Source organism: Chlorocebus sabaeus, chromosome 7, assembly GCF_047675955.1.
Source record: "Chlorocebus sabaeus isolate Y175 chromosome 7, mChlSab1.0.hap1, whole genome shotgun sequence".
NCBI lineage: Eukaryota > Metazoa > Chordata > Mammalia > Primates > Cercopithecidae > Chlorocebus > Chlorocebus sabaeus.
The window spans coordinates 70,107,611-70,121,780 of NC_132910.1; the positions used below are offsets into that span (position 1 = coordinate 70,107,611).

General features: G+C 38.4%; 1 protein-coding gene across 3 annotated transcripts in view; it reads left to right on the forward strand.

Moving 5' to 3' along the window:
• Positions 1 to 4,164: 4,164 nt before the first annotated feature.
• The window catches only part of SYNPO2 (synaptopodin 2), a 175,880-nt gene continuing 165,874 nt past the window's right edge, over positions 4,165 to 14,170 (forward strand). The window contains exon 1 of one of the 3 annotated variants that reach the window (XM_007999660.3): positions 4,165 to 4,552. In XM_007999660.3, coding sequence (XP_007997851.1) covers positions 4,448 to 4,552 — 105 coding nt within the window. In that variant the 5' untranslated portion in view covers positions 4,165 to 4,447. The remainder of the gene's footprint in view (positions 4,553 to 14,170) is intronic. The other 2 variants (XM_007999659.3, XM_037991327.2) reach the window with 2 other exon arrangements.

The following is a 14,170-nucleotide window of genomic DNA, read 5'->3' on the forward strand; positions in this document are numbered from 1 at the left end:
CTGAGAGGGAAAGTACAGAGTGATAGTAGCACGTGGAAGGAACACCTAATCTGGACACCGGGAAGGTCAGGAAAGGCTTCCTGGAGAATGTGATCTCTAATCTGAGGCCAGAGAATGAGGAGGAATTATTAGGTGATTTATGTGTGGGCAAGGACTGAATAGCTTGGAAAAATGCCTAAGTAGGTGAAACAACAAAGCAAGTTTGAGAAAAGAACAGTACTTCTGTGTGTCTGAGTCATAAAATTCAAGGTAGGGGTAGGAAACAACAAGGTGGAAGAAGTAGGGAGTGGGAGGCAGAAAGTGTTTCCATGTAAGAAAGTTCGGCCTTTATTCTGGGAGCCCTTTGGTGATTTGAACCATTAGGAAAAATAACATAGACATTATATTTCAAAATTTCACCCTGGCTTTAGAGTGAAAAATGAATTGAGGGTGGAAACAAGCCTGGAATAGAGATAGCAGTTAGGAGACTGTTGAAGTCCAGGTCAGAGATAGACGTGGTCTTGGGAGAAGGAAATGAGGGTAGGAGCAGATTTCTAAACTATTTAGAAGTTAGATCCGTAGGTCTTTTTTTTTTTCCTCAGATGGAGTCTCGCTCTATTGCCCAGGCTAGAGTGCAATGGTGCGATCTCGGCTCACTGCAACCTCTGCCTCCCAGGTTCAAGTGATCCTCCTGCCTCAGCCTCCCAAGTAGCTGGGATTACAGGTGTGCCCCACCATACCCAGCTAATTTTTGTACTTTTAATAAAGACAGGGTTTCACCATGTTGGCCAGACTGGTCTTGAACTCCTGACCTCAAGTGATCTGCCCACTTTGTCTTCCCCAAATGCTGGGATTACAGGCATGAGGCACTGCGCACGGCCAGATCCATAGGTCTCAATGGATCACTGGATGCAGGAGATGAGCATCGAGGAATACATAAGACCTGGAGGCAGAATAGCAATGATTAAGAATAGGTATTAGGTCGCCGGGCGCGGTGGCTCACGCCTGTAATCCCAGCACTTTGGGAGGCCGAGAGGGGTGGATCATGAGGTCAGGAGATTGAGACCATCCTGGCTAACACGTCGAAACCCCGTCTCTACTCAAAATACAAAAAATTAGCCGGGCATGGTGGCGGGCGCCTGTAGTCCAGCTACTCAGGAGGCTGTGGCAGGAGAACGGCGTGAACCTGGGAGGCGGAGCTTGCAGTGAGCTGAAGCTGAGATCACCCCACTGCACCACACTCCAGCCTGGGCAACAGAGTGAGACTCCATCTCAAAAAAAAAAAAAAAAAAAAAAGAATAGGTATTAGGGCAGACAAATTTGGGCAGACAAAAGTTCAAACCCTGGCTCTATCCCTTAGGATTTAAACCATAGTGAATTACTAGTAAAAGAGGAACACTAATACCTATCTAGCATGGTTGCTTTGAAAATAAATACAATATTATATTTCGAGTTCCTGGCACAGAGTAAATCTTTGATAAGAGTGGCTAGACAGGCAAGAGGAAAGCCTAGAGCTTGCTGGGTCCCAGAAGCCTAAGAGAGAAATGATTTAAGGAGGACACTGTCATTAATTTCAAGCTAGACTTAAGTGGGTTGAGGAGCAGAAGGGACATGAAAAAGGGAAAAGAACAAACACGGAAGTGTATTTTTTTCTTTGTTCTCAGAACTCATTTTAAAAAAATTTTACTTTAAGTTCTGACATACATGTGCAGAATGTGCAGGTTTGTTACATAGGTATACATGTGCCATGGTGGTTTGCTGCACCCATCAACCCGTCATCTAGGTTTTATGCCCCACATGCATTATGTGTCCAAATGCTCTCCCTCCCCTTGCACCCCACCCTCCAACAGGCCCCAGTGTGTGATGTTCCCTTCCTTGTGTCCATGTGTTCCCATTGTTCAACTCCCACTTATGAGAGAGAACATGCGGTGTTTGGTTAACTGTTCCTGTGTTAATTTGCTGAGGATGATGGCTTCCAACTTCATGCATGTCCCTGCAAAGGACATTAACACACTCTTTTTATGGCTGAATAGTATTCCATGGTATATATGTGCCACATTTTCTTTATCCAGTCTATCACTGATGGGCATTTGGGTTGGTTCCAAGTCTTAGATATTGTAATGAGTGTCATATCTTATGATGTCCCTTGTAACTATTGTTTAAAGGAAAGTCTGGGAAAGTCAATTCGTGTTTCTGAAGAGAATCAAACTGGGGATGAGTACCTGGCCCTCATGACCTTCGAAGGGTCTCTTCCAGTGCCACAATTTCTGATTTCACTGTCCTTACTCCAGTGATGAGTCACAGATAAAATCACTTGATGCCTTTGACTTCGGGGGAGCATGGGCTGTGTAAAATATTCATTGTACCACAGGTCCTTGAATAATGACATTTTATTCAACATTGTTTCATGACAACATTGATGAGGAAAAAAATGTATTTCCAGCTGGGGCCGCTGTTTGTATTGAGTTTGAAAGTTCTCCCCATGTCTATATGGGTTTTCTCCAGGTCCTCTGGTTTCCTGCTACATCCCAAAGTTGTGCTCATGAGATGAACTGGTGTGTCTAAATGGTCCCTGTCTGAGAGAGAGAGAGAGAGAGAGAGAGAGAGAGTGTGTGTGTATATGTGTGTGTGTGTGTGTGTGTGTGTGTACCCTCTGATGGGACAGTCAGAGCTGTCCAGGGCTGGTTCCTGCCTTGTGCCCTAAGCTGCAGGGAGAGGCTGAAGCCACTGGAGATCCTGAATTGGAATAAGTGGGTTGCAGGAGGAATGAATGTATGGATGCAAATTATTGTCAAACAAAAATTCATAAAATATATTATAATCACACAAATGAACGACAATAAATGATTCTGTATGGAATTGCTCAGTGAGCCTGCTATATTTGTGATGGTTTTGAACTGCATTGTGACAGGAAGTACTCCCTGTAATTTTCCCTTTGCAAACATTTATTCCTTGATTGAATCCACCACTACTACAGCTGCCCTCACTCACTGATTCACCAAAAACTGGCTCAATGATTACCTTGTTTTTGTTAATCTTTCTTAAATGCACGTGTAGCTGACATTTTCATGTTTAATATCAGAAATGTTTTAATCTTATTTAGAAGTTTGGTGATGTCTTTGTGACCAGAAATAGACTGTAGGCACTTAACCTTGTTTTTATCAATCAGTCTATGGTAAAATTGGTTTTAAAGTCACAGTTTCCGTGAACCTATCTGTGATGTTTTAAGTGAGAACTTACTATATATAGTATTTCTTAGTGCTGAAACAGGCAGTGTGTCTGGAAATCACTTTTGTTTGGTACCACAAGTAACACAAACTAACTTTTCCAGGCTCTTCCTTATTTAGTATGTTTTTATGTGGATGAATGTTATGGAAAACAAAAGTATTGTGGGAAAATTAAAATGTCCCATTTGTACATTTTTGGCAGATTGTATTCAGATTTAAAACATTTAAATATTTGGAATATACAAAATCTACTTTTATACTGGACCACCCAGATTCATGACATGGGATGACAAACTATAAAAATAAGGAACCTGTAGGTGACATGGTACATTGTATGCAGTTGACTAACTGTTGGGTTTAGGTTTAGGAAGATCAGCAAGAAGAAAGAAAACAAAACACGTTAAAATTTAACATACCCAAAACTATGCAACAGATGTAGTTATAAGAATGTAGTCTCCAGGAGAAAAATTCATATTCATTCTCTCTCTTTCTCTCTCCCTCTCTGTCTCTTCTCTTCCCCCTTCTCTAAATATATGGTTCAGAAAAGTACTTTTCAGAGTTGGAGATTTATTAAAAAAAAGTTTATGCTTTCTTTTGTTTCCTCTTATAAGAATAATTCAGGAGGCTGCAGACAGAAAAGTAGTAATTTAACTCACTTTAACTCTTTTTTATCTATTCCATTCATAAATGTGACAATTCTCAAAACATTTATTTGAGAGAATCTAATTCTCTAGTAGTTGAATTCCCAAAGCTCATACTTTATGACGTCATTCACGGCGTGGAGATTAGACTTTCACGTGTCCTTTACTATTTACAGAATTATTAAATGTAAGTTTTTCAATTATACTTATACCTTTAACCGCTTGAATTTAATCTGTTAGCGCAAAAGAACTTTGGCTCTCACGTCCTCCTTTCCCTTACCTCACTCCACGTGGGGACATTCTCCTATGTGTGAGGCTGCTTTCCTTTCCCCGAAGGTGGGCCGAGCGAAGGAGAGTGACGCAAGAGTGGGCTGTGTCCTGGATGCTGCGAGCGCCTCTGCTTCCTTGAGAATGAGCCCATTAGCTGCACAAATTCGCAGCGGGCGGCCGGGGCAGCGGCTGCAGCAGCGGCGGCGGAGGCTCTGCATTACCAAGTCCTGCGTCCTCTGCAGGCGCCCGAAGCTGAGTGCGCATCCTCTACCGCACCCAAGCTTCGTCTGTCATTTCAAGCTCTTCATGCTGCCCAACTAAAAGGAAAACATGGGCACGGGGGATTTTATCTGCATTTCCATGACTGGAGGGGCGCCCTGGGGGTTCAGATTGCAAGGTGGCAAGGAGCAGAAGCAGCCCTTACAAGTTGCAAAGGTAGGACCTGAACGAAGTGTCACGGCTCTGTGCTAGGAAGGAAGGAATGAAAGCAACCTGTTGATGGTATTTTCATGTTCTAATGCAGAAGTCTTAGTCTGATTTTGCGGCGGACGTTGATTTTTCTAGGATGTGAGTTGTTTTCTAAGAAACTTTGGAGAATAATGGACCACATCCTATATAATTAACTTGAGATCGATGAGGGGTAGGTGGGAAGAATGCCATATTTATCAGCAGAGGAAAAGGCCTAGTTGATCATATTCTTCTGACAACCAGCAAGACACTGCGGAGCGTTTCTTCCAGGCAATTTTAGAACGTTCAGTTGAGTTATTGTTTCATGTCACTTCACTTGGCTCTGGCAGAGGAGAAACGCTCAGTTCAGCATAACTACTTTGCTTGGCTATTTTGGGGACTCATATAGAGTGTTGGTAGTGACATTTATTATGCAGCATTCATGAAAAGGCCAATTTTGGGCAATAATTTTAAAAGTATGATGAAATAGCAAAAAATCTATTTAAAAGGATACCCTTTCAAGGATTTGACAAATAAATGCAAAAATCCAAGTGCTGTATTCCTTCTTATGTACTCTTTTAGTCAAGATCTCAAAAATAAACTTAGAAGATAATCTAAATATATTATAATTAACTAAGAGGTGACTTTGTAACACATTAATAAAAGTGCTTTATGCTTTTATTGCCATTAGATTGCCTGCATTACCGGTTAGCCATAGGGGATCTGGTATTCTCTAATTGGCATTCAGCTAAAATAAAACTTAAAATGCACAAAACTAAGCAAACTTTTATCTAACTTCATCATCAAATTGCAAATTATAGTATTGTATTGAAGAACATGCAAGAGCATGGGATTAATTTCCTACTTTATGCTTATGTTAAAAATGGGTACAGATCTTTATGAAATACATGGGCCGTTGCTTTGTAGTTATTGCTTCCCTCTGGCTTTTACTTTCTTTCTTTTTTTTTTTTTTTTTTAAAGTGTCCCTTGTGAAGAAAGAAGTTTCTTTGAAACTTCTTTTTGCTTCCAGGCATCCATCTGAAAATCCTTTCGTAATGTGATGGTGGAATCCTGCCACCTAGTGAAAATTGCGAACATCAAGAATGAAGCATAAAACAGTAGATGAAAAGCAGAGTTTTTATAACTGGAAAATTCCTCCGAGGTCTGCAGTTCAACCCATGAATTTTAGATGAGGAAAGAGCCCAGAGATGTTAAGTAACTTGCCTTGAGTTTTCAGCTTGGAACTGGCAGAGTGATTAAAGACTCAGAAAGGTGGTTTTGTCGGGTTCCTTTACGAGTCAATAGCAGGCAACCTCAGATAAAATATGAATGCCCAATTTAGCATATGTAGAATTCATGACACTGAAGCAGATTCGTCCTGAGTCTAGAATAGCAGTTGGCTGGCTCTAGGTATGAGATTTGGGTTCTAATTCCAGCTCTGATCTAACTTGCCGCCTGGCCTTAGGAAAATCTCTCACCCTTCCTGTCTCATCTGTTCTCTCTCTCTCTCTCTCTCTATGTGTGTGTGTATGTAGGGAGAGAGAGACAATTTTAACTTAGGTAGTAAAGAAGTAAGGAAGAAATTGGACTGTGCAGTCTACGAAGCTCTGTCTTGCCCAAGTATTCTACGATCCTTCTAGTGTACAGTTTTAGAAACACTTGCCTGCTAATCGAAATATGGGGACAGAGTGGCTGAGTGCTGTTGTTCTCTGGTGGCTCTTTGGCAGTCAGGCCTGAAGAGTAGAGTGGGTAGTGGGTTTCTTCTGAGTTCTCCATGTGCCGATTTCAGTGTGGAACCTCCTTGTGGCGATTCACTGAAGAGCTGAAGCAGATTGCTAGGAAAGGGTGCCGTGGAGGAGATTCTCTGCTAATGGCATCTCTATTGCCAGGATTCAGCAAGGTTGTTAGGCTATGTCAGAATCCAGTCCTACACTCCCCCCAAATCATCCTTCCTAAAATACCCAGCAATACATTTGTGATTTTCAAAGGATCATTATTGAAGCATCTAGATGTTTGCTTTGCTTTTGTAGTTTGTGATACTATAGTTAGAGCTATAAATTTTAAAATATCATTATGAAAGTATCTGGAAGTTTGCCTTAGTTCTTGTGTGTTTGTGTGTGTAAGACAGAGGGAGAGAGAGAGAGAGAGAGAGAGAGAGACAAACTGTAGTCTACAGCCTACCTTTTGTCCGTATGTTAAAAAGACTAAAGAGCTATCTACAGAAGATGTTAAGTTCTAAATTACCATGGCAATGCACATTTTTGTTGATCTTTTTCTTTTTTTAGTTCAAATGATTATATTCGATTTCTTATACTAGCATTATTTGTGGGAGAAATCCCTTGGAACAAAGTGCTTATCACGTTCTCTGTTATACAGCTATTGCCTCACTATGATAACTGTATTTTATTTAAAACATTAAGTCAGTTCAGATCTAGTCATGGTATCTCACTGAGTTCAAGGCAAAGTGAATGTTGCTTGGGCATACACTTTCTCTTCCTGTAAGGACTGGTGATAGCTTATTAGGGCTGGATGCAAGGAAAGAGACAGAAAGGCTAGAGAGATGGTTGCTGTCAAATCAAATGTTCACAGTTTTGAATAACATGCACAGAATTAATTTGGGAGTTGAAGGAAAACTTAAAGTTTCAAAGAAAAGAAAATTTCAGCGAGTGCTTGAACCATGCTCCTTAAAATGGGAATGCTACAAAGCAGTTCTGTAGACAATAACACATTTTGGCTTGTTGTGAAATATCTACATATTTAGGTTTTTCATAATTCTATATAGAGTAAAAATCTACAAGGCTGAAATATGTGAAAAAACTCATCTAATGTTATTAAGAACAATAAAAATTGAATAACTTTGTAATTCCCAATAAATATCTTTATGGTGACATATTTAGTCACTTCTGAGATATGTCCAAACATGTTTAGTATTTGGTTAGCTGGTTGAACTACACACAAACCCCCAATTTTAAAGATAAATAACAGGAATATTCATTATCAAAACTTGTCATTGACATTTAAGCTCAATGCCACGAAAATCTGTTTTGTTTTAAAAAATAAACTGAATTTTTAAAAGGCCTAAATAATCAGTAACATAAGCTTGTTTTTAAAATGTTTATATATCTTTTAATTTATGTTCTAAATATATGTGATGGGAGGCAAACATTTCTAACACTGAGTTATAGCATAATACTCTGCAAAGTATATTTTCAAGAGATTATAAACAGAAACAAATTTATCCAAACAGAAAACCACATTGTGTGTGCAGATGGCTTTACAAAAAGGATGTGAGCACTTCTTTACAGAACTCTCTCTTTTGGGACACATACTTATCTGGCTCTGTCTCAGGACATACTTTTGGCAAATCACTTTGAAAAATCCTCATATAAAGGAGTGGGGAGAAATTTTTGTTTTACAAAAAAATCTTACCTGCAATTGAAAAATTACTCACATTTTGAAAATAATTAAGAAAAAAATGTTCAGACTGTTTATCCGTTATACGTTTTAATATAGTTAGAAATTTATTTTTTCTTCAAATCTTATATACTGCTGTAGTATGCATTTTTCTGAATTTAGTTCAAAATTTCAAATAATTGTTCATTAAAACTGAGGTGACATAGTATAATCCTTCATTTCATAAGGCCAACATGGATTTAATAATTTTTATCTATTATTGTATATGTGTTCTTTAAGGTTTTGAATAAAAATGTATTATTTACACAAAACACCTTTCAGATAATGTAATTCTTTTCCCTTAGTGCCATCAGTAAGGTTTTTAAAATGTTTCAAATAGAAGAATTCCAGAAACATAGGTATTTCTAAAGGGGGTAAAAGATTTTAATGTGTTCGAGTGTGTATACTTGAGAATAAATGCTCCTTCTTATATATGAAAACTAGTAATATCTTTATGAAAATATGCTTAATCACTTAATTTTTAAATTGATTTTTAAGCCTTTCCAGGAATTTTAAAGCCAGACATGCTTATAGAAGTTAGTGTGCTCTAGGCAAATCTATTAAGTAGGTGATATTAAAAAATCCTTATTTTGGAATCATATATTTTAAGAGAGAGTTCTGAAAGATGACAATGAGATAAAATATTCACTATGGATGAACTTTGCCATTAGCTGGACATAGCACATATGTAGCTTACATGTATCAAGCCCTTGCCATGTGCCAGGAAAAGTTGCAAGTGCTTTGCTGGTATTATCTCTTCAAATGTTTCTCAAAACCTAAACAGTAGGTATGAAAAAGCCTACATTGCTTGCCAATGGTTAAGCTACAAAAAATGATGAGATCTGATTTTTCTTCTTCCTCATTGGTGGAAACAGGTGCCTGAGAGGATAAAAGTAGGTTAAATCAGTCCCAAAAGGAAAAATTATTTAAAAGAAATACCATAGTTTGTGTATAATCCTGATTTAATTGATCTGGGGTTCACCCTGGACATCAGGATTTATAAACACTCCAAAGGGAATTGTGATGTGTGGTCAAGATTCACAAAAGCTGCTATAGAAAGTTGAGGCCAAAAAAAGAAAAATCTGATGTTCTACCGCACAGCACGGTGACTATAGTTGATAATAATGTATTGTATATTTCAAAATAGCTAAAAAAGAGGAGTTTAAATGTCCCCATCACAAAGAAATGATAAATATTTGAGGTCATGGATATGCTAATTAGCCTGATTTGATCATTCCACAATGTATACATGTATTGCTACATCACGTTGTACCCCATAATACATGCAACTATTATTTGTCCCTTAAAAATAAAATAAAACTTAAAAAAGAAGATATATATGTATATGAATACATATTATATATATTTTGCTGGTTCATGAAATCATCATCATCAATCATCTAAGATTCTTTACTGCTCTGATGTTCTATAATTGTCATGAAAATTCAAGAAGAGGTTAAAAAAAAAAAAAAGTGAGGCCAGATAGGTCCCCACAGGACTTACTGACGGGTGGTGGCACGTTATGTCCCTTCCGCCCTTCCCCTGCTGCCTCTCTCCTAGTCAACTTAAGAGGAAGACCAGAGAGATGCTAATCATTATTTGGGTTTTTGGCACTGTGAGCAGGTCATAATAGTGGTGGGAGGATTTTCCCTTTCTGAAGCCAGAATGGATGGGCTGCCCGGGTCAATGGGAGTGGGGAAGATGAGGTATTGGGAAGCTCCAAAATGATTACTGTAAAGATCAGAGGAACTGGCAAGAAGGGGAGACTAGCAGTTTATTCCCTGGTAGTTTGTCTTCTCCGTCCATGGACTTGCTAGCCTCCCTAGTGCCTTCATAAGTAGGAGTGGGTACAGAGTGTTGGGGGAAAGTCAGGGGAATAAAACTGCAGAAAGATGCAGGCGGAAGGAGAGTAGAAGAAAAAGGAAGAAGGAGAGAGAGAGATAATATGATTTGCTTTAAAAACAACAATTACCTTTGTTTAATACTCAATAAAAGTTCAGAGTTTTTATTTCTAAGCTGAGAGTTCTGTACTCTGACAGTAACATTCAAGAAATGCTTCTCTAGGCTAACTGAAACTACACATCTGCCTAATACCGAAACGCATCCCAGGTTACTAAAGTACTGATTCACATTTAACAAAAGGAGAAGAAAGAGGAAGAGGGAGAGTATACAGTTCTTGTCATGTCCAGTCAAATTTTCATTCATTCTGCCTAGAAATGTTAGTTTCAACATGATCATCAATGGAAGTCACATGAGTTGGTGATAAGTTTTCAGGACTAATATACATAAAGAACACGTGATTGATATGAACCTATGTGATGTAACTGATTTTTTTTTAAGGAGTGTCAACTCATTCTGTTATAAACATATATTTCTTCCAGTAACTGCTTTCGACATGATAAAGATGAATCCCTTTGTTAGTAATATTTTGGGCAGATCTCATCATTCCTGGTGGCTTTTAGTTATTAAAACACTCAATTTTAATTAAAGCTTCAGTCAACTATCTGACTCTAAACTCTCTCCCTAGTCACTGTGGCCAGGCTTGTGGCTCCAGGGTGTGGCATGGAAAGGAGGGTGTCTGCTCTTTACCCATATCCCTCTAGTCCCTCCATGGTTGAAGGAAAGAGGAAAGATTTGAAGAGGAAAGGGGCAGATAGATACATTTATTCATAACTGAATGAGGTGGCGTTTCTCTTCTTTGGGTGTCGTGCTTTTCTGGTTAATGTGAGTGGCCATTAATGTCCTCTCTGAGGCTGGTGTCCAAATTCTGGAGCATGTGTATGGTTTCTTCCGGGAGAGCTAGAGGGCCTCATTAGTGTACAGTCCCCTAACACAGGAAATCAGGCTTCTGACAATCTCTTCTGTACCTCCTACAATCCCACTGGTTCATCAAGATACCAGCTTGCTCCTGCTAGACTCTGGTTGAGTTTGGCCTTTCTGGGTAGGGCCTTGGCAAGATGGTTCAAATCTAGCTACCTTTTATGATAGTCACTCACCCACAGGAAATGCAAGGATCCTTGCCTTGCCAAATGTGGAAGTCACTATGCAGTGTCATTATCATATACACATTATGCCTAACTGGATATTTTGCATATTTTTCATAGCAATCACCTTAATGTAGCTTCCAAAATAACTTCTGTCAGTTAATTAGTGTTTAAGAATATAAACTAATTTATATATTTGACTAAAAATACTTCACATGTGTATATCTTATAATTTCTGAAGTGTCTTAATATATGTTATCTCTTAACATTAATTCAGTTGATAAAGTTTTGTAATTCTCAGTTTATAGATTAAAAAAACTGATCCTGAAAAATAAATTAATTGCAAAAACATTATATAAAGAAGCCCAAAGTTAAATATAATTCTTTCCATCTATTAGGGGCGTCATGCTACTCCACTGCCTCAACCTGGATAAAAAGAACAGGCTGTCACTTAGTACTGGTGAAAAGTGCAATGACTTCAGTACAGGGTTTGCATGAAATAGAATCTCACCAAATTTAACCTTATTCCTTAAAAACATTGATAAGAAACTATTCTTTGTTTAATGGGCCTGAGGAAGAGAATTACAGGTAATGTGCAGTGGGAGAAAGACTGAAAATGGAAACAGTCTGCTTATCAATAAATCTGAATAATATATGGACTCCAAGTTTATTATGTTTTTTCTAACAAATTCATGATGAAACTGAATGCAGTGAGGTTCTTATAAAAGGAAATGGAGAATTTCTGAAACAGGTTCATTAAACAGTTCTGAAGAGTAAACACCTTCATGAAGTTAAAAGACTCATCTAAGAAAGAAAATAACATCTGCTCTTTTGAGGGATATTTTTGACAACCTCAATGAGAACATGTTTATGATTTTGGATTACTTTAGGCACCTAATGTTTCTGAATTGTCTATCATTCTTTTCTGTTTTTCAAAAGCAGGGATGGCCAGAGTCTCAACAAACTGTATCTTCAAATCTTTGTGAAATTGTTTGCATGTGGCAGATTATTGGATGTCGTTTCCTTTAACTAGCATATAAATCTGGTGTGTTTCAGATAAATGAACAGCAAAATATGGTAGATTTACCATTTGGAACATTGTGAATGAAAATTTGTGTCTCTAGATTATGTAACAAATAACTATTTCCTAACCATTGGTCTTTGGATTTTTATAATCCTACTCACCAATAACTAGCTTCTCCTCTTGTATTTTGAAGCAGTGTGGGTACTGGATTGATTAAAAAAAAATGAAGGATGAGCTTTCTGGAACAGAATTATGGATTTATGTCTGTATTAGTTCGTTTTCACACTGCTACAAAGAACTATTTGAGACTGGGTAATTTATAAAGGAAAGAGGCTTAATTGACTCACGTTTCACATGGCTGGGGAGAACTCAGGAAACTTACAGTCATGGCAGAAAGTGAAGGGGAAGCAAGGCACATCTTACATGACATCAGGAGAGAGATAGTGAGTGAGTGGGGGACTGCCAAACACTTTCAAACCATCAGATCTCATGAGAGCTCACTCACTATCATGAGAACAGCATGGGGGAAACCATCCCCACGATCCAATCACCTCCCACCAGTTCCCTCCCTCAACATGTGGGGATTATAATTTGAGATGAGATTTCAGTGGGGATGCAGAGCAAACCATACCAATATTTTATCTGATTCGACCTATAGATACTCCCCCTTCCTTCACCCTTCTTCCTTCATCCGGTTTAACAAAATTTACCTTCTTAAATTTCACCTTTTCAGGACATGTTATTTTTATCCTAGGAAATCTGTAATCATGACCAATGACTGTCATTTAACCCCAAATATCTTCTTGTCTTTAATAGTATCTTCTGGAGAAATTTTTATTTAAGAAACTCATACATGATGTTTACTAGGTGCCAGATGCTTCTTGAATAACCTTTTAAATATAATGACAGAACTCTGAGGTTACCCTTAGTTAAGATCCCCATTACAGGGGCACAAAGAGGTTAAGTGACTTCTCCAGGTCACATGGGTAGTTAAGACCAGAGCTGGGGTTCACATCTAAAGAGCCTGGATCCAGGGCTTGTGTTCTAAGCTCCTACACATGTCACTTTTGGATCTAGTGTAGTTTGAACAGCCAGTTAAGACAGGAAGACGGCATCTCAATAAGAGCATGCTGGAGAGATTATTGTGACCCCCTAAACCAAACCTGCTTTTCTTGTTCTGACATTAAGTATAATCTCAATTACTTAATGTCAAATCATTTTATTTGAAACTTTTATTTCCAGAATGAATAATTTAGGAAAAAAACAGAAATAGGTGAGAAACATTCATAATTCTGCCTTCCGAAGGATAATTTTCTTTTATTTTCTTAGCAAGATTTTCCAAGTCTTCTTGAAAACTATGGCATGATACCTTGTTTTTGAAGCAAAAACTTTCAAGCAGCTGACCATTTTTGAGAATTTTGTTATGCAGTTCAAGACATATCAGAGGTGAAATTATTAAGAGAATATAAATCCAGTGTGTTTTGCTGGCAGTCTAGATACTGATTTTCTACCTCCTCAGTAGCCCCTACTCCATTTCCTGCTCTGTATTCCTGCTCCCACCACCTCGGCTCAGGTCCTTATTTTTGTCTCTTAGATAATTATATTGGCCCTGTAACTGGTCTCCTTGTTTCTGGTTTCACATTCCTTGAGTTCATGCTATGCAGAGCTGCCAGAGAGATTTTTCTAAATCACCTGTTATATCACTTCTTAAAATACTTCAAAGGCTCCCCATCTCTGTCATCGAGATAACCATAACATTGGTTTATCTTATGTGCAGACATGGGTTAAGCACTTTAGGAATTATTTTGTTCCTAATATTCCTACAATCCTTTTTGGTTTTTTTAACAGTGGAGGAAACTGAGGCTTAGATAAGTTAAGTAAAAAATTGAATATCATATAATTAGCAAATGGCAAAACGAGGGCAGAAGCCAGTTTGATGACAAAGCCCATGCTCTTAGCTGCCAACCTGCAGTGGGGCTTGTTCACAGACCGACGGCCCCGCTGTGGCACACGAAGCTCTCTGTGATCTGGATGCTGACAAACTGTCCAGCCCCGTCACCTGTCACCCTCCCAGAAGTGCATTTAGCTATTTGAAAATACCACGATTCTCTCAAACACTGTTCCTCCCTGGTTGCTTCATCCCTG